This window comes from Rhea pennata, chromosome 1 (genome assembly GCF_028389875.1).
Source record: "Rhea pennata isolate bPtePen1 chromosome 1, bPtePen1.pri, whole genome shotgun sequence".
NCBI lineage: Eukaryota > Metazoa > Chordata > Aves > Rheiformes > Rheidae > Rhea > Rhea pennata.
In genome coordinates, this window is record NC_084663.1 from 152,482,544 (window position 1) to 152,508,061 (window position 25,518).

Consider the following 25,518-nt stretch of genomic DNA (forward strand, 5'->3'; position numbering starts at 1 on the left):
GAATGGTTAGGAGAAGAGAGCACATGATGTACAAGAAGCAGCTGAGGGAATTTTTTTTTTTTTTTTTTAAAGCCAGTTGGGGGATCTAATTGCAGTCTTCCATTACCTAAATGGAGATTACAATGAAGACAATCAAACAGTTTCTCTGAGGTGCACAGCAAAAGAGCAAGAGGCAGCAGCCAGGAGCTGCAACAAGGAAAATTCCAATTGAATATAAGAAAATTTTTAACTGTGAGAGTGTTAAAGCATGTGAACAGCTCACCCAAAGGGATCACAGAATCTCTCCCTCTCTCTGGAGATTTCCAAAACCTGACTGGTCCAGGCCTTGTGCAGCCTGACATAACTTTGATGAGAGCCCTGCTTTCAGCAGGAAGTTGGACCAGACAACTTCCACCTGTGCCTTCCACCTACATTTTTCTGTGATTTTTGTGACTAGGAAAGGGGCTGGGGAAGTTTGAAGAAGAATGCATTTAGGAACACAACTTCTCATTAAAAAAAGAAAGAAAAAGAAGGAAAAAAAAAAAAGCCTGTGAAGCTTTTGCCAGAAAAACATACAGAACAGATCACGGGAGTATCTGAATAGACAAAGGTTGGGAAACCTGTGGTGGAACTCACCTTTCAGTAAGGAAATTAGTATCTTGGTGTCTAACTTGCCACATAAGAACCCTTAGGTCAGTGAAACCCTTAGTCCCTCCTCCATCTCCTCATTACTCGTGATATAATGCAGATGAAATACATCACATGTATTTGTTAGGGACATTTGCTCTTTCTCCATTCTTAAAAGAGATTTTATCCTCATTTATTTATAATCTAACTGAAGGAAAAAAAAAACAAAAATAAAAAGAAATTGTTTTATTTCAAATGCTGATGTACATCAATATTGCACCTTACAGGAACACATAGACCAACTATATGTGCAATGAGCTCTCCAGTCCTCAGCCATAAACAATGAAGAACATGATACAGGGAACAGTGGATATGCACATTTTTTCTGAAGAAGCAAAACATAAGTGTTCAAAGTAAACTAAAGTGAAGTACAACCCACATAAAGGGAAACAATATTTTAATTAGCACCAGTGACCTTGCTGGGTATTTCTGTGGAACATATTTGGTTATTTAGCATCACATGCTGAATACTTACCTGTGGTTCAGCTCTTGCCACAGAAGCTTCTCTGCACTCTTAATTTTCTAAACACATCAACAGACAGAAGCTAAACAGCTCCAATAAACACCAACTCCCTACTGAACCAGCTGGGTGCAATTTGAAGAGTAACTTAAGTTCTGGTCTTCCTGCTTTCATTATTACTGGTGGGGGCTCATGTTTTGCCAAGCAATGCCTGGTGGAATCACTTGGGCAAACAGACAGAAACCAAATAGCAATATAAAAATATATGAATAAGCAAACACAAGATCCCAGCAAACAAACATTTTGTTTTGGGAAAGCTCCTCACTGTACAAACTCAAAGCTACACTGGCAGTCCACATACACATGCCGGAAGCCAGGAATAGAATGAGAAGAAGCAACACCATAACTTTAAAAAAGCAGTTCTCAAAAAGCTTAGTAGATGTGCTAAAACAAGAATAAAATTTCTGTTATAGATTGTACACCTGCACCTTGTTAGCTAACAGAAGGATCAACAACCACACCACTAATTTTTTTGTCTCAGGACCCCTTTTACCCAGCGTAAGAACCTGGACAGTTTGGTATAGATACCATATTTGCCTTTCCTTGCACATCCTTCTCCCCAGCTAACAATTCCAGTAATAAAGTAAGTATCCTTATATTTGGTTACATGGGGGCCTCCACTATCTCCTTGACAAGCATCTTTTTGCTCCGTCTCGTAACCAGCACAGAACATGTTTTCTGTTATCTCAAAGTTAGTGGATTGCTTGCAAGTGTTCCTATCAACATAGGGGACTTGAAGCACTTTCAGCTTTTTGGATAGTCGTCCACCTTCAAATTCACGCCCGAAGCCGCTAACCCTCCCAGATTTTTGGTTCATCAGAACTTCATTAGCAAAGTCTGCTTCAGGAAGGCACGCTGGGATAACGTACTCAGAAAACGTTATAGGTTCCTTCAGCTTTATTATGGCTATGTCATTATCATAAGTTTCTGCAACGTATTTAGAGTGAACAAATATTTTGTCCACCATATGCATTGTTTCAGAATGTTCTTCCTTTTCTCTGTCCACTTCACCTGCACAAGATCATTAAAAGGTCATTAATATGGGAAAGGTGCAAGAAATTAAAAGCAATATTGATAAAGAGACTAGTATCCCACTCCTTACACTTTGCCTAAGCCTTTATATCACGCAAGTAAATTGTAAAAATTTATTGCAACATTATTAGCAGCACATAGATGCAGTTTCAGTTCCAAGGTGTTGTCTAGGGAAATTACTGTACCAGTTTAAGTAAAGGATAAACTCATTCAGCTAAACTAACTCAACTTTGGGCGAAAGCTCTTACAGGAGATTGCGCATGGCTTACACCAGTTAAGGGGAACTGGTTTGGGCCAAGACTAAGATAGTTCAAGTACAAAGTTGCATTGACCTAGCATCATGCCTCAGAAGTGAAGTAGTCATAATTTGAGCTACTTTCTTCTTTCTCCAGTCAATGTGTCTTAGCTTTCCTGAGTGTGGGGAACCAAGACAAGTCTGTATGCCTCAGACTGGTCTGGAAAAAAATATGAGCTTTCTAAAGAAGGACTCCTCTGATGAACACAATGCTAGCCAATACTGCTAGAACATTTGTTCCTAATCACTTCCACCTAGCTGACAAAACAACCCAGGATGTACCACTATCACCTTTGACGTCAGCTACTCCTGTTAGTACAAAACAGGATGCCTTCAATAATGGGAAGTGATAAAAAGTAAAACAAAACAAAACCCAAGAACCAGCTCACACAGGTTTCAGAGCACAGAGGATTAGTCCATAGCACAGGTTCAACATTTCAACATTACAGGGGTAAAATAAATAATCACTTACCAACAACAACTTTAATTTCTTTAGATTGGTTCATGCAGTGAGCTGCAGTAAGTACAAAATTTTCATTCAGAATAGTTCCACCACAAAACTCTTCCCCTTTCTCATTTATGAGAACAGCCTACAAGAGAAAAAAGAATTAAAAACAGTTTAACTTCAATGAGTTACGAACAAGTAATTGCTTTCTCTGCACTCTAAATACATGCATTTTACTGTAACACGCACTAGTCTGCAGGTCTCTCTGCAGTGATCCCAGTATTGCATACGCACATGTGTATGCTAGAGACAGGCTACAGAGTCTTAGTTGTCCTTATATGACGAAGAGGTTTGGCTTCACACATTGCCTCACAGTACTTACTAACATCTTTTAGGAAAAGACACCAGCTGACTGAGAAGGGAGAGTGCACCGATCAAATCACTTCTCCCCTAAGATTTACTATCCTAAAGAATTCCTGTCCAAGTTCTGTTCCCATTTGACCCCACTGAGTCTCTGTGAACTGATTACAGGAGTGCATTTTGGCTGGTCCAAAGTCAAGAAGAAAACTTAATTATGGAAGTGTATTTGGAAAGCAAATTCATGCTTTATCTGACAAGCTCCCAGGTAAACTACCTCCATGGACTGCTATCATGGTGGAGGACAAGGATGGAGAGGTGGAGGACAATGACATACAGTGTTACAGAATAGGACATGATTGTAGGCCATCACCTAGCACAGGATTTTTGTCCAAGCTTTCTCCTATAAATACTCATGGCAGAATAAGAATGAGCAAAAATAATTCCACGCTAAACAGAGGCTCTGACTCTGCAAATAACCTCAACAGCACATGTACTGTGGTTTGTTAAGTCATGGCTTTGGGAACTGAAAGCTAATTCAGTTAAGTTTGGGTAGTGCGGGCCAAGCCATTAGATCAGGAACTTGCTAAAAAGCTTAAAGCTTTGTGCACAGCATTATCCTCAGCACCTCCTCTCACTGTGTCAGAACACTACACTATATTATTGCCATATAGAAGTGGACTATACACTCATGTCCTTAGTGAGTGAGCAGACTGGAATGGAAAATCACACCAAGATGCACCATACCCAAAGAAACAAAGGAGAGAAGCCATAGTTCCTCAGAAAGGTTGAGTGGAAAGACACAGAAAGATACAAGGAAGACAGATTAAGCTATTAGCCATTCAAAATTCTGCCACAGCAGAACAGTTTATGGACAGAACTGGAACATAATCTGCAAAGCTGACACTGTTGGGCCAGCATTACTCACAAGCTCTCTCTGATGACAGGTAAAGCACTATCTAAAATTGCACAAAGCCTTTCATTTTGATATTTTAAGGCTGCAATTTACAGAACAGCATATCTAAGTGCCTAGGTACATGCAACTCAGCTATCTGCAGCTACAAATGGCATACTACATGGATAACATGTACAGAAGGCAACCAAACTAAAAAAGCAGTTCCACATTTCCCCCCCCCCCCCCAAAACATATCCTACTTACATGCAGAGAACAAACACCTGATTTACCTGCCATGGACATTCACCAGGCAGACACTCCTCACCACCAACTATCCTGGTAATCACATCTGGATTCTTGATACTCGTTTCATTCCGAGGCTGGAGGGTTGGGCTTTCTGTGGTAGTAACAATACCCTCTTCCAGGCTTATTTCATTTGGGGGAGAGACATCCTGAGCACTAGTTTTGATGCTACTATCAGCAGGTGAAATAACTGACCTTTTTTTAATTTTCACAAAAACTTTTCCACAGGGAAACTTTACTGTAAAGACAAGAACATTAAAATTAAAAACAAAGGACAAAAACACCCACACAAGGGGAAACTCCTTGACAACACCCTCTTGACATAAAATCAGTTGCTCTATTTTCAAGACATTAAAAAAGTGTTGGTAGATGCAAAAAAAGCAGAAGATCAGATGGGTTAAAAAATGGAAGTCATTTTCTAGTCCTAAAAGTTGTCTGTGGGTTCGGTTTCTGGAGAGAGTTTTCAAAGTATTTAAAATTTAAACATCATCTTCAATTGTTTATATGGTTATATTCAAGTACCTGCTATTACTAAAACCATCTTAATTGGAAAAATTAGAAAAATATTCTGTGTTAGGAATCATATCATTCATGACAGGAATTGATTATTAGTTATAAAGGATCTAGAAATAGATGTCATCCATACATGGTTGACTTATCCCTTCCCTTCCCCAGTTTGTTGGAATACAATGAAAATGAACATCCAATAGCATTAATCTTAATTATTAGACTACTATTTGATTAGATTAACTAACATAGAAAGTTGAAAAGTAGTTCTTGTAAGCTGCTATTTTAAATGGTGTGCGTTTAAGTAAGCTGTAACTACCACCACTTTTATCCTGCCAGCAGCACTTTGTTTCCACTCAGGTAATTTCTGTGAAAGGCACCTTGCAAAGGGCTCCCAATTAGATAAGATTTGAAGATGTCCATCACTTCCCATCACGCATGGAAGGCTTTGAAAATGCAAATCAGCTAGCCTCAGCACTAAATCTATGTCAAAAGACTTCTTTAACTATGAAACAAGTCTCACCACTATCACTATTAGTTCATCATTTTCTTCGTACCTGATGAAACACAGCCTTTGCCATCTTCTGCTAGAACATACCCTTTCGCACAAGAACACACAACATCCTTCTGTGCACTTTTTTTGATGCTGCAGAACTGCTCACAGTCACCATTGTTTATCTTGCAGTACTTTGGTATGACTATAAAAGAGACAAGTTTGGAGAAAAAGTTGTAAACATTGACTTCACAGAAGATATTGAAGTTCATCAAATTACACTGCACTCTTACATCTGCACAGGATCTGTGTCTCCACCTGTAAAGCACTTGAACATATCTCAATAACAGCATCAGTAGCTAGTATTAGCTTATGCCTTACAAAGCAGTCACACCCACTGCATGAAAAATGCTTGCCAAATGCAAGTAGGTACAGCCACTATGTCATAGTGAGCTTCAAAAGGCAGAGACAAAGTGACATTGGAGGAAAGAATAAAACACTAGCAGAGAAGTCTGGATAATGGTAAATCCTCATATGATTCCTCCCTCCTGTCTTAAAAACCTCAACCCCTCATCATTATTCTCAGTCCTGTGTGTGAGCTTCAGTTCCACACCTCCTACTCCTACCTCTGGGTGACTGGCACACATTCCAGTGACACCATCATTAGGATAGTAGCTGAATGCCATAGATGTGAGACTCAGGAAGGATTTGTATGAAGAAATGAATTCCCTGCAAGGCTGAGAAAATGTCTGCACTGTCTACTGAAAGCTACTTTCTTTGTCTGGCTCTATACTGCTATAAGTTGAGTAGGGAGGTGGTATTTCTGAGCTTGGAGTAAAGGCACTTTGGTATCAATTATTAGAAGCCTATGCCCTCTAGTTTTATCAGCATGTTTTGGGGGTCCAGGGGTTCAGGCTCATGTAAAGAGGCACTGCCACAATCAAGAGGGCTTTGGAGCAAGTGTAACTTCTGAGCATTCACTAACACAATCCAACTGTGGATCCAGCAAGGCTTTGTGTTTCTGGCACTGGCCTCCAAATCATCATTGACTGCCATTCTATTCCATGCATTTTTCCAAGAGGTAAATGCTGCACATTAAAGACAGTATTGACACTTTATGCTTCAGCTCCCTGCTAACTTCACTGCCACAGTTCTCTAAAGGAGAAACCTACCAAATTCACAGTTTTTGCCTTGATAACCATCCAAGCATGAGCAAGTGTAAGAACCGATTCCATCTTTACAATGTCCACCATAGTGACAAGGATTCGAGCTGCACTGATCTCCATCTACAAAAACAAACCGAAAAAACGAGCTGTTTTAAGAGTATAAATACTGTCAGTGAAATCTGAAGGGGGTTAATTTTAGTAAGCAAATATCTTTCTTTTAAAAACATATGTCCTGCAACTTGCCACATTCCAGACAAAGCAGAGCAGGAACAATATTTCAGATCAGCCTGAGTCATATACATGACATAAGTTCTGCAATCTGTTTTGGATAGCTACTGTATGACAGTGCATAGCTAAGCCTATTTTGTAGAAAGATAAAGTAATACTGCATCATTTATGGTGAAGGCTGTAAAAGAAGACTGGATATTTCCACGTTGTAACTACCCCCCAAAGATAATTTCATCTTTTTACCTCTTAATGTCCCTGCAATTTATGCATAATGATGACAAATCCCTTCTTATTTCTTTAAAGGTAATCTCATCCTAGGTGCATATCTTTTGTTGCTTTTTAAATAAGCAGCATTGTAGACAGACACCAATATACTAATCAGAAGATAAACAAAACAAAGAAATGCTTTGCAAAGCCTTGCTAGGTACATGCGTGCAGGCCAAGTTCCTGTTTTGTGCTGCTTACAGTACCAAAACATTCCCATTGTATTTGTTGAGGTATGAGACTGAACTTCAAGAAATTAGCTCTTACCTCAAACCTCCCATATCTAGACTGTGATCTCCCAAATTCAGAAGGTAGTTCTGCTGTCCTCCTCTCTGCGACCTGGACACAACTGGCTGACCTGATCCCAGGGCCCCAGCCACATGTACCTCATGGAGTTACAAAACAGGAAAGTGTGTGTGGGGGGGGTTGCACTGCATTTGGAGGCATGTGCTACCTAGCAGCCCTTCTTCCTGCCCCTTCCAAAGGTACCTCACTCCTGCACTGATGCTCACTGCCACGGTCTCTCCCATCCAGGGACCTGCTGTGACAAACACATCCCTGTATTACATGACCCTGCATGGCTTTTCTGGACATTGTGAAAAGAAAAATGGGTATCTGGAGAAGTGACATTTGCTTTATAATTTTTCTCCTTAGAAGCACTCTCCTCATTTTCTGTACTCTACCACCTGCTCTATCACTGTTTGCACAAACTAGAATAACAGCGATGCCTACAGAGGAGACAAGATGCAAGGAGATGCTCATCCTAAGGATCCAGTTTGCAACCTGCATGATGGCTTTGGCCTTATCTGCTGCAGGGAATATCTGTTGGGCTTTGTGTAATGCCCCAACAACTGAACATCCCATCCATACCAGTGTGTGGCCAAGAACACCAGTTCTCTAAATGCTCCATCTCAGTATCCCAGCAAAGAGAAGTTAAAGACTGATGTCTGTCCACAACAGAGGAAAGGTGAGACCACCATTTACCAAAGGAAAGGCAGACTCAAGACCTGTAGAACACTCCTGGTTTCTGCCTTACCAGTTGTGCCAGAAGGCTCCACTCTTTAGTGGTTTTAACTAAGCAGTATCTTACTGTCAAAACCATGTTTGTTTTGTCTTTCCCTAGATGCCATAATTGTTGCTGTGGAACTGAGTTTTATAGAAATATTTCACAAAAGCATTGCGGAATCCCATGCTAAAAAAAGAAATGAGAATGAATTGTTCTAGTAACTTAGTTGAGGGAAGTTGTGGTTTTCAATATTTCTGAACACCAAAAAAGTATTCATAGCCTGTGGTTTAAAATGTATGAAATCGGCATTTCTGCTTAGAGCATTGGTACTAATGCTCTGCTGCCTGTATTCTCATGAGAAAATGGACTGAAATTTTCCACTCCTGTTAACTGCTGTTCCCGCAGTACTGACGCAGGCTTTGCTTGAAATTTCAGCCTGTAGGCTTCAGAGTTTATCTTCCCCTTAGAATATTGTGAAAGTTCTGAATATTCATCACGGCAACTATCTTCAGTTTTCTGTGGACTCCAAAAGACAAAGCTCAGCAGTCTTATTTGGGTCAAAATTTTTGAGGTACTCTTCATAGCATGCATGCTGGATACACATTTTCAGGAAAACGTATTACTAAACACTAATACAGTAAAAAAATAGTAACCCTAATAGTAACCCCCTAATAACTAAGAGTTGCAGAAAAAACAACAAATTAGCAGTATTTGCTAATCTTTGACCTCCTTGAATACCAAACAGTTCTGTAGAAAATACATCCCACAAAATGCTAGTATTACAGGAATCAACAACACTGTAGCATGAAAGATGATCAAATGTGGCAAGCCAGACTGAGCGGTACAGTTAAATGCTTTATCCAAGACCAAAAATCCAAGTGCCACCCTTATCTATGACTCTTTGCATCTTCATATATCTCTGAATAGATATCTCTGGAGAACAACTAACTGGCAAAGTCATATTCCCAGCCTCTCACCATCCTTTGCATGCAAGGAGCCAGTGTTCTTTTCTGAGAAGACAAAGATCATACCAAGCATTGGAGGCAGCTGAATCTTGCCTTAGAAAGAAGTGACAGGGTTCAAGCAACAGCAAGGCAGTAAATCAATCAGATTCCCTTTTCAGAGGAAACACAAAATGAGGGTGTCCACAGTGAAAACAGAGGAAACAAGAGGGCAGAAAGTGGTTACGTAAGAGATGTGTCCTTTTTAGGCTTGCAAAAAAAAGAAGGTTAAATTTTTAAACAAATGCAGAATGTTTCTTACCTACATAGATACTCCAGAATTCCTCCTACAGGTAGGTGTGGGGAAAGGGAAATAGGAGACAAACAAGAGTTAGAACGAGAGAAAAATGTCAGAGCTTTTTCATACAGACCATACTTACAACTAACAGTTGTTAAAACAGAATATTTAAGTTACAGGCAAATATAGTGCCTTGCAGCCTGATACTGCCATTTAATAAATTGAAATCATATGACCCATCTATAGTGCCCAGCCCTAGAGAAACAAGTCGCACGCACTTTTGAGAAATACTTAACCTCCCTAGAGATTTCCGAACATGACTCAACCAACCTAAGGCATTCATTTTCTTGCATAACTTAGGCATTCATTTTCTTGCATAACTTATCTTCATATTTGTTTGACTGCATTTACTTACACTCGCACTGTACCAAATTCTGTGTCCTTCCCCTTCAGCCCCTCAGAAATCCTGACATTCAAAAATATTGTGTCCCTTTTCTCTTCTCTGTTCCCTCTTGCACTGCGGACTCCAGGTATGCTGTCTGTCCTTTTCATGATATTTGGTCACCAGGTAGAACAGGCTGTGCTAGTTCTGCCATAGATCAGCCAACCCTTCTGCTTTAAAGCACCCTTATGATGCACCCATGACTGCCCCATCTCAGGCACACTCCAAGAACATTCTGGCCAGCAAGTAATGCTGAAGTGAAATAAATCTGGCCTTAACTGCATTTTCAGGGCTGTTCTTAACAGTCACATAGCTGCAGCCAATGTTCCTGATTCTTCTCTACCCTCAGTCACTTCAAGTTCTCAAACATTACCTTTTTTACTGACCCAAACTCCTGGACTTGCCCTATCTCTTTAAATCTCTCTTTAGCTTTGGAATAGATCTCCCTCCTGTCTAGAGCGAATTAGCCTCTAGGGTAGAGAAGGTGATACAGTAATTACACTGTAATTCTTTGAGGGCAATTTGATATTCAGACGTATAAGAACCATTCACAGTACATATCCTGTCCATTTAAATGCTAGAAAAAGAGGCACAAGATGATAAACACTACAAAGCTGCTTCAGGTAAGTAGGCAAAATTTTTGCATGAAGTTCTATGTCAGTATTTCACTTCTCAATCTTCCTTTGGTCTATTCACCTAAGAACTCTTGAACACTCAGCTATGCCATGCAAGTAGGGTGACAGTGTTTCTAACACAGCTAGTATCAAAATATTTAAAGGTCAAATACTTCACAGTGGTGATTAAACAGACCAGACAAGGTAAAAGAATGGAGGCCTTAACACGAGCTGGCCTTGCAAATGCTAAACTAAGGCTGTTTTCCAGTTTTCATATGTTTATGCTGTAGCAATTCCAACCAAATTCAAAAACATTCTCTATTTTTTTCTTTGTGATCAAGAGTATTGTGAGCTTTGATTCTCAGCTAAAAAGGCCTTAATACTGTTTTGTAAACATGAAATACATAGATTTATGTTTAATCTTAGCTCTTCCTTACAGTTTTCTCTTGGTCTTCAAAGGCTTCTCTTGCCTCTTCTTTTGAGCAACGCTCCTCATTGCATTCTCTTTCAATATTCCCTTTCTTCAATTCCTCCAAAAAGGAGTTAGCACGTTTTGTTCTTTCCAAGAACTTGTCTGCATTTTCTTTCTTGATAAATACTAGACAGCGGAATAAAAGAATACAGGTGTCAGGTTAACATTTGGTGTTAGTAAACAGTCATTAGAAATAACTGAAACGAAAACAAAAACAAAATAGATCCCCCCTCTGTTCTGTCCTTAAGCAAAATTACCTATGAAGTCAATCATCACACAGACTAGTACATCCCAGGATGTCTCAGAGCAGTCTCTCTCTGAGAATCAGTGGGTTCAGGACAGACTGGAGGGCCATCAAAATTCTGTCCTGTTACAGTTACTCCTGCTCAGAACTCCAATTGTGAACAGAGGGACTTCCCTTGCCAGTCTGAATTCTAGGGAGAATACATTCCTTCATCTGTTTGTTAAAGCTGACAACCAGGCAAAACCACCAGCTGCTCCAGCGGCTTGTGCACCAGAAACTAAACACCACACAGACTCAAGATGCATCAACATGAGGTCCAACTGATAGATGGGAAAAGTTGTTTCATGATCTATCCCTCAGAAAAGAAACAGAAAATCTGCAAGTTCTACTGCCCTTCACCACCCTAAATCCCACCACTATGCTCTGGGGTCTTTCTTCCCTCTTAACACCATCTCCAAACTGCCTATAGTAATATTTCTGACTTACTCAATTCTCAAGTTTAATGAAGAACAGAAGTAAATGAACAGCAGCTTTACTGTTTAAGGAAAGCCCAGCTTGAGCTCAGTTTGCTGCGTTGTTTTGTTTTTTAAAGGCTTGATGGCACAGGAGAAGTGTGAGAACTGTTGCCTAGAAGTTTATGATGCAGGTAGTTGTTGATTTAAACCAGAGGATCAGAGGCATTAAATTCAGGTCAATCACTTTGCTGCATGAACTATTGTTCATGTTATTCTCCAGTAATTTGCGCACAAATTGCTAGCTAGGAAGAACTGAAACAATACTGGAGTAAATCAATTGCCATTTTTTACTACCTTATAAAAAACAGATATTCTAGGAATATTTGCAGAGGCTGCAAGTTGCCATTTAGTTTTTTTTTTTTTTTTTTTTTTTTAATAAACATCTGGAATTCAAAGAGAAAAAAACGAGCAAGACAAGCAGTTTCCAATCACTGACTGGAGCACAGAAGACAGTGTTGTAAATGAGACTTTAAGGCCAATCGCTCTTAATCAGTGGGTAGCTTGCAAGTACCTTCTGGAACATTTCTCAAGCAGCTCAATTCCATAACAAATAAACTAGCTGGTTAGTAATCATATATCTTTATATTCTCTAAGTGATCATGGAAAAGACTTGCTCTGCTTTCAGTGAAAGCCTCAGGGAGCCAAATTTTGCTAGTGCTGTTTATATTAAGCAATGTCCCATAGCCTACACGTCCTTTGAGTCCTGCTTAGGCTGGAAAGACAGCCTGCAAGGAAGGCTTACAGAAAGTGCTCCTCAGTTCTAGCTCAGCAATTGTTAGTTCACTATCTTATTTGTCCTTAAATCCCCTTCTGCAGTTATGGGAAAGTGACACCACACAGCTGGAGGGGTTATTGCCCCTATATTCCATTGCCTTCGCATCCTTACAATAAGTAACACTGGAGGATGTTTTTACAAATTTGAACCAGCCAGCTGAACTTCCAACACTGGTCCTTCTCTGTCCTACGTTTTCTGTCATGCTTCCGTCTTCAAAAACATAAAGGACTAATGGTCGTTGGTCAGCGGAAGTAGAGCACTCCACAAGCTTGCCGAAGACCTTACTTCAAAACGTAAACAGGCTGATTCACTGAAAGAAGTTAATGACTTTTTGAGAAGTCACCTACTGCTGTTTTCTGTTTTGAACTTTGATGTTGACCCTACTAACACAAACAGCAGATGACAGAGCACACTGACTCCCTCCATGCCCCTGCTCCAGCCCCTCATCAAGCAGGCGTCCCCAGCGAAACCAAACACAGGCCGTCCACCGCGGCGTCCCAAGATGGTCCCATTTCGCAGGCAGTTGTCCTCCCAACACTCGTGAAGGGAGGGGAGGGCTAGTAATCCAGGTTTAACAGGGGTGGGATGGAAATGCGGAAACATGTGCCAATCTGGGAAAGGCCACCCTGCACCAGGCTGGGAGACGGCACCCCGGGGCCCTCCCGCGCTGGGCTCAAGCCCAGGAGCCCTCTCGGGACTCTGCAGGGAGCCCGCCCGGGCAGCGGCGAAGCCCGCCTGCCCTTCGGCACGGCAGAGGGGCCGGCGCAGGTGCAGGCAACCCGCCGCTGCCATTTTGGAGAGGGAGCCGCCGAGGGAAGGAGAGGCCTTCGGGGGGGGGGGGGGGGCGCTGCTGCCCCCTGCCCCGCCCGTTCCAACGGCTCCCGCCAACGGCCGCAGCGCCCCCACCGCGCGCCGCCGGCTCTTCCCTCCGCCGCAGCAGCGATCTCGCACCGCGGGGCCGGCGGGGCGGGGTGGGGGGAGATGCGGAGCGCGTTTCCATGGCAACCCCCAACGGCAGGTAGGAGACCACCTTTCCCTCTCCCCTCTCCGCCCCCCAAACGGCTCCCTCTTACCGGCTCCCTCGGCGCGCAGCAGGGCCGCCAGCGCCGCGCAGAGCAGGAGGGCCGGCAGGCGGCCGGCCATGGTGCCCCGACGGACAGGACGGGGACAGGACGGGAGCCGAAGTCTTCACCCCCCCGGGCGGGGAGAGACTAAAGTTGCGTTGCTTCACCCTGCCCAGAAATAGCGGAAGCGCCCTGGACGGAGGGCGGGCGGGGTGGGGGGAAGCCGCCGGCAGGATTTCTCTGTGAGGGGTTGGCGTGATGCTGAGGCTTTTTTTTTTTTTTTTTTTTTTTAATGAGGGAACTCTGCTTTCTTAACTGCGCTTTTTGAGAGGAGAATTGAATTGCGACTTTTAACAAGCCGGCTGCCTGCCTGCAGCCTCAGCTGCCCCGAAAGGCACTGGCAGGTGTGGGGGCTTGGCGTGAGGCCGGGCCTGGGCTGGCGGCGGCAAGCAAACCTGGGGCCCGGGCTCCCAACCGGGGCGGCCACTGACCCACCTCCGAAACACGCGCTGCCCTTGGCAGCTCCCGCTCGCTTTTCCACCGTTCCCAACACCGTGACCTGTTGACTCTGTGCTTCGTGATAGGAAGGGGCTTCCTTTTTTTGTTGTTTCACTTTATTGTGCTCTCTGAGGTCTCTGTGTGCGTTGGAGTTCACATCTTTGGTGCTTTCAGAGCTTGCTGTCCGATACACTTCATCTCCTTTATTTGTTTAATCTGCTTAAGCATGTTAAAAAAAATGCTTAAAGCCTGGCTTTATTATTAAAAAGTCACTCCATGCAGCCATTAATTCTGGTTGCTTTTTTGTACGTTTTGCCCTCTTTCTGCAAAATGAGTTGTTCATAAATGTCAGTATTCACATGGATGCGTTATAGTGAATAAATCATGCTATGGAGGCCAAACAGTTGAAAGCTGTTCAGGTTTGAGGTGGTCTAAAGAGATGATTTTGCGATGCAGGAGCTCTGTCTCAGTGAAAATGAAGTTTTATTTGCTAGCCACTGCTCCTGGTGAGCATTCTCCCTGGGAATTTTCCTGATTTGTTTTGGATTCTTCTGCAGGCATATATGCTTTCTTCCTCTTTCCCCCTGCACGGACCTGTTCTTATTTTATTATTTCTTTAAGAATAAAAGAAATGGGGTATGTTTTTATACTCTTAGACCTCTTATTTCTCAAGTCTTTGGAATCTGCTGCCTTTCCCAATTCAGTTAAGTGATTAATATGAACAATATGAATAACATCTTCTTCTATGTTGGTAAGGCAGATTATAGAATGCACAGTTTTATTTTGTACATATACCATATAATGACAGTGTTTCCCCCAGTAATAGAGTACAGCCAATCATAAATTTTCTAATTGCTGGCAAGCTTTTCTGATTGAACTCATATTGAATGATTCCAAAGCATAGGATTTCATCAGAATAAATTATTTTCTAATCTCATAATCAGTTTTATCTACCATTTTCCTCACTTTCTGGCACTTTTCACACACTAGGAAATACATTTTTAATGGTGTAGTCTGCTGTAATTCAAAGTTCTTCAAGTTCTACCACTTGTACACTAAGGCTTTAGAGAATTAATTGTCTTTGGCTTGTATTTTGCAGATGGTCAGACAAATATCTTCTTCTGTTTTAGACACCAGGACAAAGGGCACAGTTTGACTGTTAGGTTATACTGGACAACAAATTAAACAAACATTCCTTTTCCATTTGTTCTCATTCAGTATTAAGTAGCACAATACTGAGGCAAAGGAAAAGCTAAATCAGTGGTATTCTTCACTATACACAAATTTGGCCTTTAGTATTACACTTAATAACCTTATTGCAATAATATTTGGTGCAATGAAGCTTTCAGAGCAGATCTGTAACAGTGAAATTAATTTTTCCCTGCTTCTATGTGCTGGAGAGTCTCTGCAGTTCTCAAATTTGCCTATTGTCTCTGCAATTGTAAGATGAGGCTACTTCAACATAAAATAAAGCAATTCTTCTCTATTTCCTTTCCTATTGTGTAATTATATTACAGGACCTATTGTTGTAGGACAGTGTGGAAACCAGAAGTATAAAAGGAGTTCAAAAGAGATTGCACACATTTACGGAGAATAGGTTCATCATGACTATTCAACGTAACGCAACTTATCGCTCAGGAAATCATTGCATCAGTGATTATCAGAAGGGAAGATCATGTTGTGCGTGATATGTTACCAATAGTCTTTCTCAGGAACTAGCTCTGTCCATTATCAGAAAATAGATACAGAATGAAAGAACTGAACTATATTTTCAGTATAGCTATTCTGTGCCCTGTTGACAAGACATGCAAATTTACAAACAATATCAACAGAGAAATTATTTAATATATTCAGATAGGCATTAGGCTAGTTTCAAATCATTATTAGTGATGTGGATATCGGATGTTTACGATATTGTGGGAATGCTTTCATAGGAAAATGTTACAGATGGGATTAAAGGGCAATAACCCAATCTAGAAATGCTCTGAATCAATATAATTAATCCATGTGCTTCTTTAACCAGTCAATGTATTTGGATACCCTTGTATAAACCCCATAGCTGCCTTTAACAGCACAACCCTTCCCCCAGCTGACAATACCAGTCAGAAACCAAGTGTTCTTGTACTTTGTGGCATGAGGTCCTCCACTGTCTCCCTTGCAAGAGTCTGTAGTGCCACTCAGGTCTCCTGCACAGAACATATTCTCTGTAATATTTAAATCAGTCTCCTTTTCACATTCTTGTGTCTTGACACGTGGCAAATCAACTCTCATTAGAAAAGTAGAAGTAGCACCTCCATCTATTAGACGTCCCCATCCGCTCACAGTGGAGAACTTAATGGAGGAGAGCTCATACACTGCAAACTGTTTTTCAGGCAAACATATTGGTACCACATAATCGGTGAGGTTCACAGGTGTTTCTAGTCTCAGCAGGGCAATATCATTATTGACTTGTCCGTTCTGGTATCCTTCATGAATGATTTTCCTGGTAACTCCGCTTTCTTGTTCAGTTTTATCATCATAATTTATTGCGTGTTCACCTGGAAAAATGATTAATCCCAGATAATGCCAGTCAGGTCCTTGATTCCTCAGAAGTTTTGGAAATAGGAGTTTTCTAGTCTGACACTTCTAAAGGACACTCATCTTCCACTATCAAAGTCTGCACTTTTTTTTTTTTTTTTTTTTTTTAATCACCTGGTTTGTCAGACTTGTTACACAGAATCCCAGAACCACAGAATGGTTGAAGTTGGAAAGGACCTTTGGAGAGCATCTAGTACAACCCCTCTGCTCAAGCAGGGTCACCTAGAGCATGTTGCCCAGGATTGGGTCCAGATGGCTTTTGAATATTCCCAAGGATGGAGACTCTACAACCTTTCTGAGCAACCTGTGGCAACGCTCTGTTACCTTCACAGTAAAGAAGCTTTTTCTCATGTTCAGCTGAAACTTCCTGTGTTTCAGTTTGTTTTTGTTGTCTCTCATCCTATCACAGGGCACCACTGAAAAGAGTCCAGCCTCATCACCTTTACACCCTCCCTTTGGATACTTACACATATTGATAAGATCCCCCTTCAACCTTCTCTTCTCCAGGCTGAACAGTCCCAGCCCTCTCAGGCTTTCCTCGTAAGAGAGATGCTCCAGTCCCTTAACTATCTTAGTGGACCTTTGCAAGACTTGCTCCGGTAACTCCATGTCTCTCTTGTGCTGGGGGGACCAGAACTGGACACAGTACTCCAGGTGTGGCCTTACCAGGGCTGAAGAGAGGAGGAGCATCAGCTCCCTCCACCTGCTGTCAATACTCTTCCTGATACACCCAGGATACCAGTGTCCTTGGCTACAAGGGCACATTACTAGCTCACAGTCAACTTGTCATCCACCAGGATTCCCAGACCCTTTTCTGCAGAGCTCCCACCCTGTGCTGGTGCATGGGGTTATTCCTCCCTAGGTGCAGGACCCCGCACTTCCCTTTTTGTTGAATTTCAGGCGGTTCCCCCCCTGCCCATCTCTCCAGCCTCAATCACAGTAGGAGTAGCTGGTGTAAATTGGTAGTAACCCCTCAGTAATCAAACATGAATACTAAACTGGAAGCTTTAAAATGTGAGGAAAGGAAGATACATACCCAGTCTCACACGAAGTTGTTTAACATGAGTATATTCCAGACAATGAGCTGCAGTGACCACCCATTCAGGTGAAAGCAAGGTACCGCCACACTTTTCTTTCTGATTCTGTATTATAAGGGCCTGCCAACAGAAAATAAAGTTACGTCTTATTCAAATGTATTTGACTTGAATCTCCATCATGTCAGATTTTATGCTGCTTCCTTCTGTCGTTTTATGCAGTATGTTTGACATACTGTGCTGATTGTATGGGCAACTTAGGAGTGGGGATTTTCCCATTGGCATTTTCTTCATCTTACAGTATGGACCCTTCCTATTATGGCCAAGAGTATACTCGTGGAAGCTGCAACTAAAATTCTTGCTGGCAGCAAGGTTAAGGGCTAAGGGATCAGGAGATATAGGAGATGGAATTACCACTCCATTCCTATGAAAGCAGACACTCCAGAACAAGATTAAGATGCATAATTGGAACAAGTGTTGATTATGGGTGAAGAGGAAATTTGGCTTTCCAGACATGGCACTTTTTATGGGTTTTAACAATAGATTTAAAATAATGAATTTTATATAATCATTGCAGAAGAAAAAAAAAATCAGTGAAGAATCTTGAAGACTCACTTGCCATGGACATTCACCTGGAGGACAGATGAAACCACCTACTATTCTCCCTTCCATAGTTGCATTTTTTTTTGCCAACACTGGTATTTTTCCACATGGATATTTCACTGAAAAATACAGCAACAAGCACAATTTTATTACACTGAATTCACAGCAACGTTTGTAAGACTGATTCCTGTTAAACATCTTCAATAAAGTTATGCTAGCTGAAAAACTGGTCTGGAGTCTGAAAGCATGGTTTCTCACAAATAATTTAAAAAGCTCAGCAGGTGAATAATCTTTTTGTTTGGAAACAGTCAAAAATGGTTTTACAAGAGAACGCAGGCTCATAGTTTATTGTGGACATATATTCAGTGTCATAGGAGCTTGCAAACAATGTATCTATTTAAAAGATATACATCAATACTATGAGAAAGACAGCAAGCTTGAGAGCAGAGGTGACTGTCAAGCCTTGTAGTCAACATATTTTCAATGACTCTGCTGGCTTAACTCAGTTGTACTGAATGCGCAGTACCCCTCCTGGCTTGAGCATGAGGTGCTCAGCTTGCTATCCCTTGCTTGAGTGCATCCAAAAATCTCCTAAGAGTAGACGCTATGTCTTCTGGTATGTCTCCTGGCAGACTTCGACTTTCTTGTTTGGGTCCAGCCCATCCTTGATTCTTCCAAGATTGCATGACTCAGTCTCAGGTCCTTTTTTTTAGCTTGAGCATGCATGTGAATGTTGACAGCAAGTGATTCAAGTTTTAAGGATCAAATCTGCACCTGAGTTACAGTGCAGAGTGAACTGTGGTGTTTTCAGTACATCCTTAACTCCACAGAGCTTTCCTTTTAGGAAGAAGAGGGTTTGGCTTTGGCTTCTTTGTGCCATTGTGCTTTGTGCCTGTAAAAAAATCTCAATGTGCCAGTTACTTGAGCTGATGCAAAGAAAGCATCAAGCTTTTACAGATACCAGCAAGATACAGAATTTGCAGGACTAGCTGTTTTGGTGGCAGCTTGTGAAAGATCAGAAAAGACTTAGCCTGAACCCCTAACATTATCTCTAATACTGTATTCAGAACAACAGAAGTTTTGGCGTTGAAAGAATGTAAGGTCTGGCAGTTACACAGTTTTGTTTCCTTGAAACACGCAGTCAGTGATACAGGGATTTTGGTCCCCAAGAAGCAAGCAGCAACAAATACATATTCCTCTTTATATGCAAGGGAAGATATGATTTAAGGCTTGGAGAAATACTGAATTGTTTGTTAAGAGCTTTTAACAAAAGAAGGTTCCCTATCACAAGGTATTGCAGAACTTGCTAATTAAGGAAAGCACATTTTTCGACAATTATTTTCTAATGAAATTGTTTGCGCTGAGAGCTAGGTTGTCATTATCACTTCTCCGCATGAGTTCTCCTTTGAGGTGTGTACTGGGGCATTACCCCTCAAGAATTAGTTCTTTAGATGTGAACACATGCTCCCTGCAGCTCTGTCCATTATGTTCACATCTCCAGGGATCTCTTTTTCCCCACTAATGAAGTATTGAGGTAGTAATCTGCAGTAGAGTCAGATGCCGGCTTATATATTGGAGAAATAATTTACTTGCCCTAACAAGGGCCTAGTTGAAATTTACCTTATCAGCTGAGTGAAAGAAATAACTAGCTATACTATCTAGAAGAATATCAACAGTTAACAGTTTATTGATCCTACCAAATTGGAAAAGAGAAAGTAACTAATTTTCTTTGGTTTTAATAGGCTTCTTCCTCTCTTGCTGCCTGTGTTGAAATAAATACCGTAATAAAATCCATATTCTTAAATTCACATTGATTGGCAACCCAATAGTAAAACAATGTTGTCCATAAAATATTTTACCGTAATGAGGTTGTACTAAAGAAAATGGAGGATTTGGAGGCCCAAAGTCCCTCCACTCACTGGGAACTTCCCACCCTGACCCCCAAATCCCTGAGTAGCTGATGGTCTGCTTTATTTAGACAAGCTAGCTGCAGTGTTTCTCTGCACTGCTCAGCTCTTCTCTACTATAGGCCAGTGGCGAGAGCACTCCCCAAAGAGGAGATGGGGTTCAGTTTGCTTCTCAGTCCTTGGGGTAGGATAGTCAAACTCAAATTTCCCATATCCCAGTGGAGTGGGCTTCTGGGGCCAGGAAGGATGGGGTTCAAAAGGCATCATTAGCTGGGGAGCAGATCACTCACTTGAGAAGACATCCTGGAGTGCAGTCTGCATGCTTTGAATCCTTTCAGGCTGAACTGAATCCAGGTCTCTTAATTCCTGAGTACATGCTGTAGCCATGAACCTAATGCCCCAGAATTGGGGGAAAATACTTCTTTTTCTTCCCTAAATACTTCCACTTCGTTTCAATTAAAAAATGGGGGATCCTGCTCATTTTTTTGAAAGAGCTTCTGGCTTCTTGCAAACAGACAAGTTCCCAGCACAGGGCCCTGATAGCACTGCACAACCCACCCACAGACCCACCTCAGCCCACAAGTCAAGCTCAGCATTTTGCACTGGCTCTTTTGAGGTGTCTTGACTTACATCAGCTGCTCAAACCCACTGCTTTGTGCTCTGTCCTAGAAGAAAAGGAAGGGAGCTGATGCCTAAGGGTTACACTTTGCAGCTTCTAATGTGTAGGTGTTGAAAACTTTTTTTTTAGGGGTGAGTTAGACTTAGCATCTGGCTTGTAGCATCATACCTTGGGGAATGCAGGACACGCCATCACTCGCTAAAACATAATCCTCTGCACAGAAGCACACTCGTTTTTCAGACAGCTCGTCAGTACAGTACTGTTCACAACCACCGTTGCTGTAAATGCACTTCAGTTGATCAGGCTCAGCTAAATTCAGAAAAAGAGTCCTTACATTTCTGAATATGGATTTTGGTGTTTAACAGAAGTCAATTACAACTTGAAATGTTGACAAGGAAGCAAGGCAGTAAATCAGGTGTCAGTGATATATGTATAGTGACTGGATTGAAAGCTAATTCTGCTTGGAAAAAAGTTATATAGAACAGGACAAGTAGAGATTAAGGAGGAGAAGTCTATGCTTAAGAAACATGCACTTAAAAAAAAAAAAAAACAGTCTGTGTTTATGCCATATCTGAGCTACTGCAGTAGCCTACTATACTTCCTAAAGGATAGAACTGTAGTAATTGTACAGCAACCATCGTAATATATAACTGTGGAAAATTATAACTATTTTGTATTTTGCTGTTTGCTACAAGGATGCTCTGGGAAGACCATTGAATAAATCACATGATAAGAAAGCTTCTCTTTTGTGAAACAAGTCAAAAAAACCCTCCCTCCCTTTTCCCTGATCCCCACAAATTTTGTTACTTCTGCTTTCTGAATGGCTGGATGTGTATGGATGCTTTATAATAATTCCTTATGTACTGCTAGGAACTCTTTGTGCTCCAGGGTCAAAATTGGAAACAGTAGAAGAGAAAGCATGGTGTGGTCCCTGCAGCAGAGATACACACATGCGTAACTGTTTTCAGCTGCTGTTTGTAAAAGGAGAGGAGGCTCACAGATTCTGGTCTAGTGATGGTGAACATGAAGAATGCCTAGGAACTTATCAGGTGATGAAGAAGGCAGATGTGATCAGTTGAGCAGCATGAGGAGACTGTGAAAAGATGGATAAAGACAGGGTGGAGAGGCTTATGCTATGGTTGGCACGTGGCAGGTAATGAGAAGTCAGAGCTCTGAAACTGCCTGGTTTGAGTTGACAGGTGCCTAATCCTTGTTTGAGCTTACCATATTCTGAGCGCCTCAACTTAACAGTCAGTATATAGTGCCCACTGAAATCTATGAAAATAATTATACTGACTGGTGTTAGACGCTTATCTGCCCCTTCTGGCTTTGTATAATGGCTTATGCAGCATAGTCAAGTAATTTCCTCCTATTTGGGTAGGAAAAGCAATCCTCCTTCTTTCTCAGATGTTTCACAAAAGTCAAAATTTTTTACAAGATCCCCATAGGTTGGAATTATTTTGCTGCTATGCAGTGCCTGACTGTCAGCTGGCTAGATTCATCATAAGACACTGCAGACAGTGTTAATGGTAGCTGCCATTGCTAGAATGATACAGTATAATAATGTTTGCTAATGCTTATCCCAATGACTTGCGTTTGAATGAATAATGACATTTTTACTGTGTTAAGCTATGCCATAGCTGACCTTTTTCACAGTTCTTGCCCTCATATTCCATGGGACAACGGCAAACGTAATCCTGAAATTGATCATCACAACTCCCGCCGTTCTGACAGGGATTGGAGTCGCACTGGTTAGGGTCTGTAAAAACATTCAGCGTTACTCCAGATCACAAGTAGAATTGCAACAGTGGGAGCGTTTTTATAACATACGGAATTCTCATACCAGAATAGATGTGCCAGAATTCTGTCTGGAAGGAAAAAGATGCAAAATTTAATTAAATAAAAAATAATTCAGATTAAAGTCTACAGCCCTTGTAACAGAGGATGTGTTACAGACAGCCACAGTGATGCCCCTTTTGGCTATATAAATTATTAAAGGAGGTTTCCATAAAATATTCTACCTCATTTTTCTGTACCAAGAGAGATGAGCACTGTGTAATATACACAATAGTTTCCCACTAGTAACCTCCTTATGGTTGGGGTGAGTTTGACTGAAATTAGGGCTCTCTGGAAAACAAATATATTGCATAACACAAGAATTTAAGGTACTGTTGGACCTAGAATAGTTGGGGGGGCAGGGAGATGACTTACAGAGAATCCCCTTTCCCACCGTCCCCTAAATAATTGGTGCTGCCTGATGTAGTGTGTGCAGTATGCCCTCCACCAACTCACACAGCTGCAGCATATTCCCCTGGATACATAAGACAAAGATTCAAACAGCAGGACATGAAGTGCTTTTTTTTGCTTTCACAGTTTCAAGCGTCAAAGCACACTTGTAAGTACATCCTTGAATAATGGGGAATTTCAAAGTAAAGTCCAGCTGCTTCTGAGTGCTTACCCAGCACTGTGTTACTTACTGTCCTTTCATTGTCGCGGTAAATTTCTCTTGCTTCCTCAAATGAACACTTTTCTTCCATGCATTCTCGCTCTATAGACCCCAGTTTTATCTCTTCAAAGAGGGAATTGGCTCTTCTTTGCCTTTGCAAAACACTGGTTGCCTCTTCCTGCTTTAAAAAGACTGAAAAACAGTGGCATGTTCTGTTTGCCATACATCCTCGCTCTCCAGAAAGGACAGTGTGAAAGGTTTCTTCTGAAAGCTTTTCTGCTTTGCAAGCTCGTTACGAGAAGTTTTAGAATTAGACATACAGAGTAAATTTGTACAACCTTTCAGAGTCACCGCCCCCTTCCTCTGATGTGTCTCACAGGTGAAGTAACAGCACATGGATTATAGAGATCTCAGAGCTAAAGTGTTATGTGTCAGCAGTGCCCAAAGTATTGCTACACTTTATATAGTAGGTCTAAACATAGACAAGAAAGAGTTTCTTTTTCAATTCCAGCAGCTGAACAGCACATGTCACTTCATCTAGTGCTGACATATGTGGCAACAGCTGATTTTCCTGTACTCACTGCAGTAAATTACTTGGTACCAGATGTACCACAGTGAACCCAAACTCCCCAGTGCTCCATTCACCACTGGTTTTAGCTCAAACCTTTCACTCTTTGGACCCACAGAAGGGATTTTGCGGGCCATTAGTAGACTACAGTTTGAGTTATCTTTATTTTTCTTCTGAAAAAAAAGACTGCATCACAGTACATAGGAAAACTGGACAATGCCCTGTGTGTTGCCTAGTGGAGCACACGTATGGCTCCTAACTTCTGCTAGCACCATAGACCACGGCCACAGGGGTCTTATCCCTGTGAGTCTCGGCTGTGCTTCAAAAGGACATTGGGAACACAGGTTGGATGGCAGATGTCATCGGATTTGTCATAGGATACTTCATACGAGTTTGTCTAATGTAAGCATGTCGTTGAGTTTTGTCAGGTTGTAGGCTTTTAATATAACTTTCTTTAAAGGTTTGTAATTGACCTTATACTGCAAGTACATTACATAAACATCAGTGCGCATGCACAGACCCTGACAGAAGGATTTGCGTATGTGCATGGCTTGTGACACCCTCCCACCCCTATCTCTGTGTTCTCCACTTATTTAGACTCTGTGGGTTTTTTCAGCTTTGTCCACTGCAATTCAAGAGGCCCAGTCAATGGCTAACTGGGAATCTAAAAGCACTTGATTCCCTCTATTAATCTGAGAGGTGATTTTCAGACATTTACCGACGCTTCTGTAAAGCTAACATCTCACTTCATTCTACTGCAGTGGAAACTTATTGGATCTTCAACCCTTTAGTTTCTCATCAGCTAAATGACAGACTTGATTCTCTGCTTTGAAAATGCCACAGGCGAACATGAAATAACAATAAATCCAAATTCCTATTTTTGTCGAATGGGTAGACAGCTGATGGTTTACCTGCTGTCTGCGCAGTGAGATAATAGATTCACATACATGTGTAGAAGTGATTTTCCCCAGCTGACAAAATAAGCCCATGGATGCCACCACTGAAAGCAAACAAGAGCCTTTAGCTCACAGACACAACAAGAGGCAGGACAAACATTTACGTATACTCTTTACTGAAGAGTGCTCAAAACTCACAGCAAGAATTGCACCTGAATAATGGAGGAGAGGTTCGCTGCCAACAATCATAATCGGAGCCATATCCTATCACATACCTGCATCCAGAGAAAGAGGAATCAGGAGCGAAAAGCAGAGAAACAACGTCGCGCACTGCCTGGAAACCATGATGACCCCTGCAAGTGTCCCAGTATTGTATTGACATTTCAGCAAGGACTGTTTGGCCAAAGAGCTGAGCTTCAGATGCTTCGCACTAGAGGAGGGGCTGGCAAGTCATTACAACAGGAAAAGATCCATTGCAGTGATGACAGCAGAGAGAAGTACATATGCAAGTCCTGCAGTGAGTCATTTCCACACAAGCAAGAGCTTGGTTTTGAAGCATTCTCTCCTGACCTGTGCAAAGGCTATGCTGATTACAGAGACTTCTGTTGTGGATCTTTATTTACCATATAATGATAATTTATGAGCAATATAAATGTCAAGGACACTACATCTGTCTGAATGGCACTAACTTGGCTACATAGCCATGCAAGCAGAGAGCAGAGAAATGAAGACATTAAGATCTGGCTTGAATTGGCACTCAGGGCATAGCCTTTCATTGCTTTGGAGAGTGATCAGGCTGTTGGCATCTGTCTTTTCCCATTTCTCAGT

The 25,518-nt window shown here is 41.6% G+C and overlaps 2 protein-coding genes and 1 long non-coding RNA gene across 4 annotated transcripts; 1 reads left to right on the forward strand and 2 right to left on the reverse strand.

Annotated features, from left to right (window-relative positions):
- Window positions 1-837: 837 nt before the first annotated feature.
- On the reverse strand, window positions 838-13,708 carry F10 (coagulation factor X). The gene is made up of 8 exons (XM_062601684.1): window positions 13,552-13,708; window positions 10,910-11,070; window positions 9,441-9,465; window positions 6,686-6,799; window positions 5,578-5,718; window positions 4,501-4,751; window positions 2,986-3,103; window positions 838-2,197 (listed from the first exon to the last, which is right to left on the reverse strand). Exons 1-8 carry the CDS (start codon window positions 13,619-13,621, stop codon window positions 1,650-1,652), a joined length of 1,428 nt encoding a protein of 475 aa, XP_062457668.1. The 5' UTR covers window positions 13,622-13,708; the 3' UTR covers window positions 838-1,649.
- LOC134154991 (uncharacterized) lies at window positions 13,252-18,480 on the forward strand. Of its 2 annotated transcripts, none has more exons than XR_009961394.1 (2): window positions 13,252-13,496; window positions 17,027-18,480. It is a non-coding gene; the product is annotated as an uncharacterized LOC134154991 (long non-coding RNA). The 2 variants fall into 2 exon arrangements; XR_009961393.1 differs by having other exon boundaries at window positions 18,229-18,480.
- F7 (coagulation factor VII) lies at window positions 15,901-25,109 on the reverse strand. The gene is made up of 8 exons (XM_062601685.1): window positions 24,966-25,109; window positions 23,258-23,418; window positions 22,624-22,648; window positions 22,426-22,539; window positions 20,949-21,089; window positions 18,267-18,373; window positions 17,654-17,774; window positions 15,901-16,577 (listed from the first exon to the last, which is right to left on the reverse strand). The coding sequence occupies exons 1-8, from the start codon at window positions 25,033-25,035 to the stop codon at window positions 16,039-16,041; spliced, it is 1,278 nt and encodes a 425-aa protein (XP_062457669.1). The 5' UTR covers window positions 25,036-25,109; the 3' UTR covers window positions 15,901-16,038.
- Between the last annotated feature and the right edge of the window lie 409 nt (window positions 25,110-25,518).

Coding starts and splice junctions, on each gene's coding strand:
- F10 (XM_062601684.1), bottom strand. CDS start 13,621: ATGGCCGGCCGCCTGCCGGCCCTCCTGCTCTGCGCGGCGCTGGCGGCC. Junction 6,800..9,440: donor ATTCTGGAGTATCTATGTAG/GTAAGAAACATT, acceptor TTGTTTTTGTAG/ATGGAGATCAGTGCAGCTCG. Junction 3,104..4,500: donor CTGGTGAATGTCCATGGCAG/GTAAATCAGGTG, acceptor TTTCTCTTGTAG/GCTGTTCTCATAAATGAGAA.
- F7 (XM_062601685.1), bottom strand. CDS start 25,035: ATGGTTTCCAGGCAGTGCGCGACGTTGTTTCTCTGCTTTTCGCTCCTG. Junction 22,540..22,623: donor ATTCTGGCACATCTATTCTG/GTATGAGAATTC, acceptor ATGTTTTTACAG/ACCCTAACCAGTGCGACTCC. Junction 16,578..17,653: donor ACAACTTCGTGTGAGACTGG/GTATGTATCTTC, acceptor TCATTTTTCCAG/GTGAACACGCAATAAATTAT.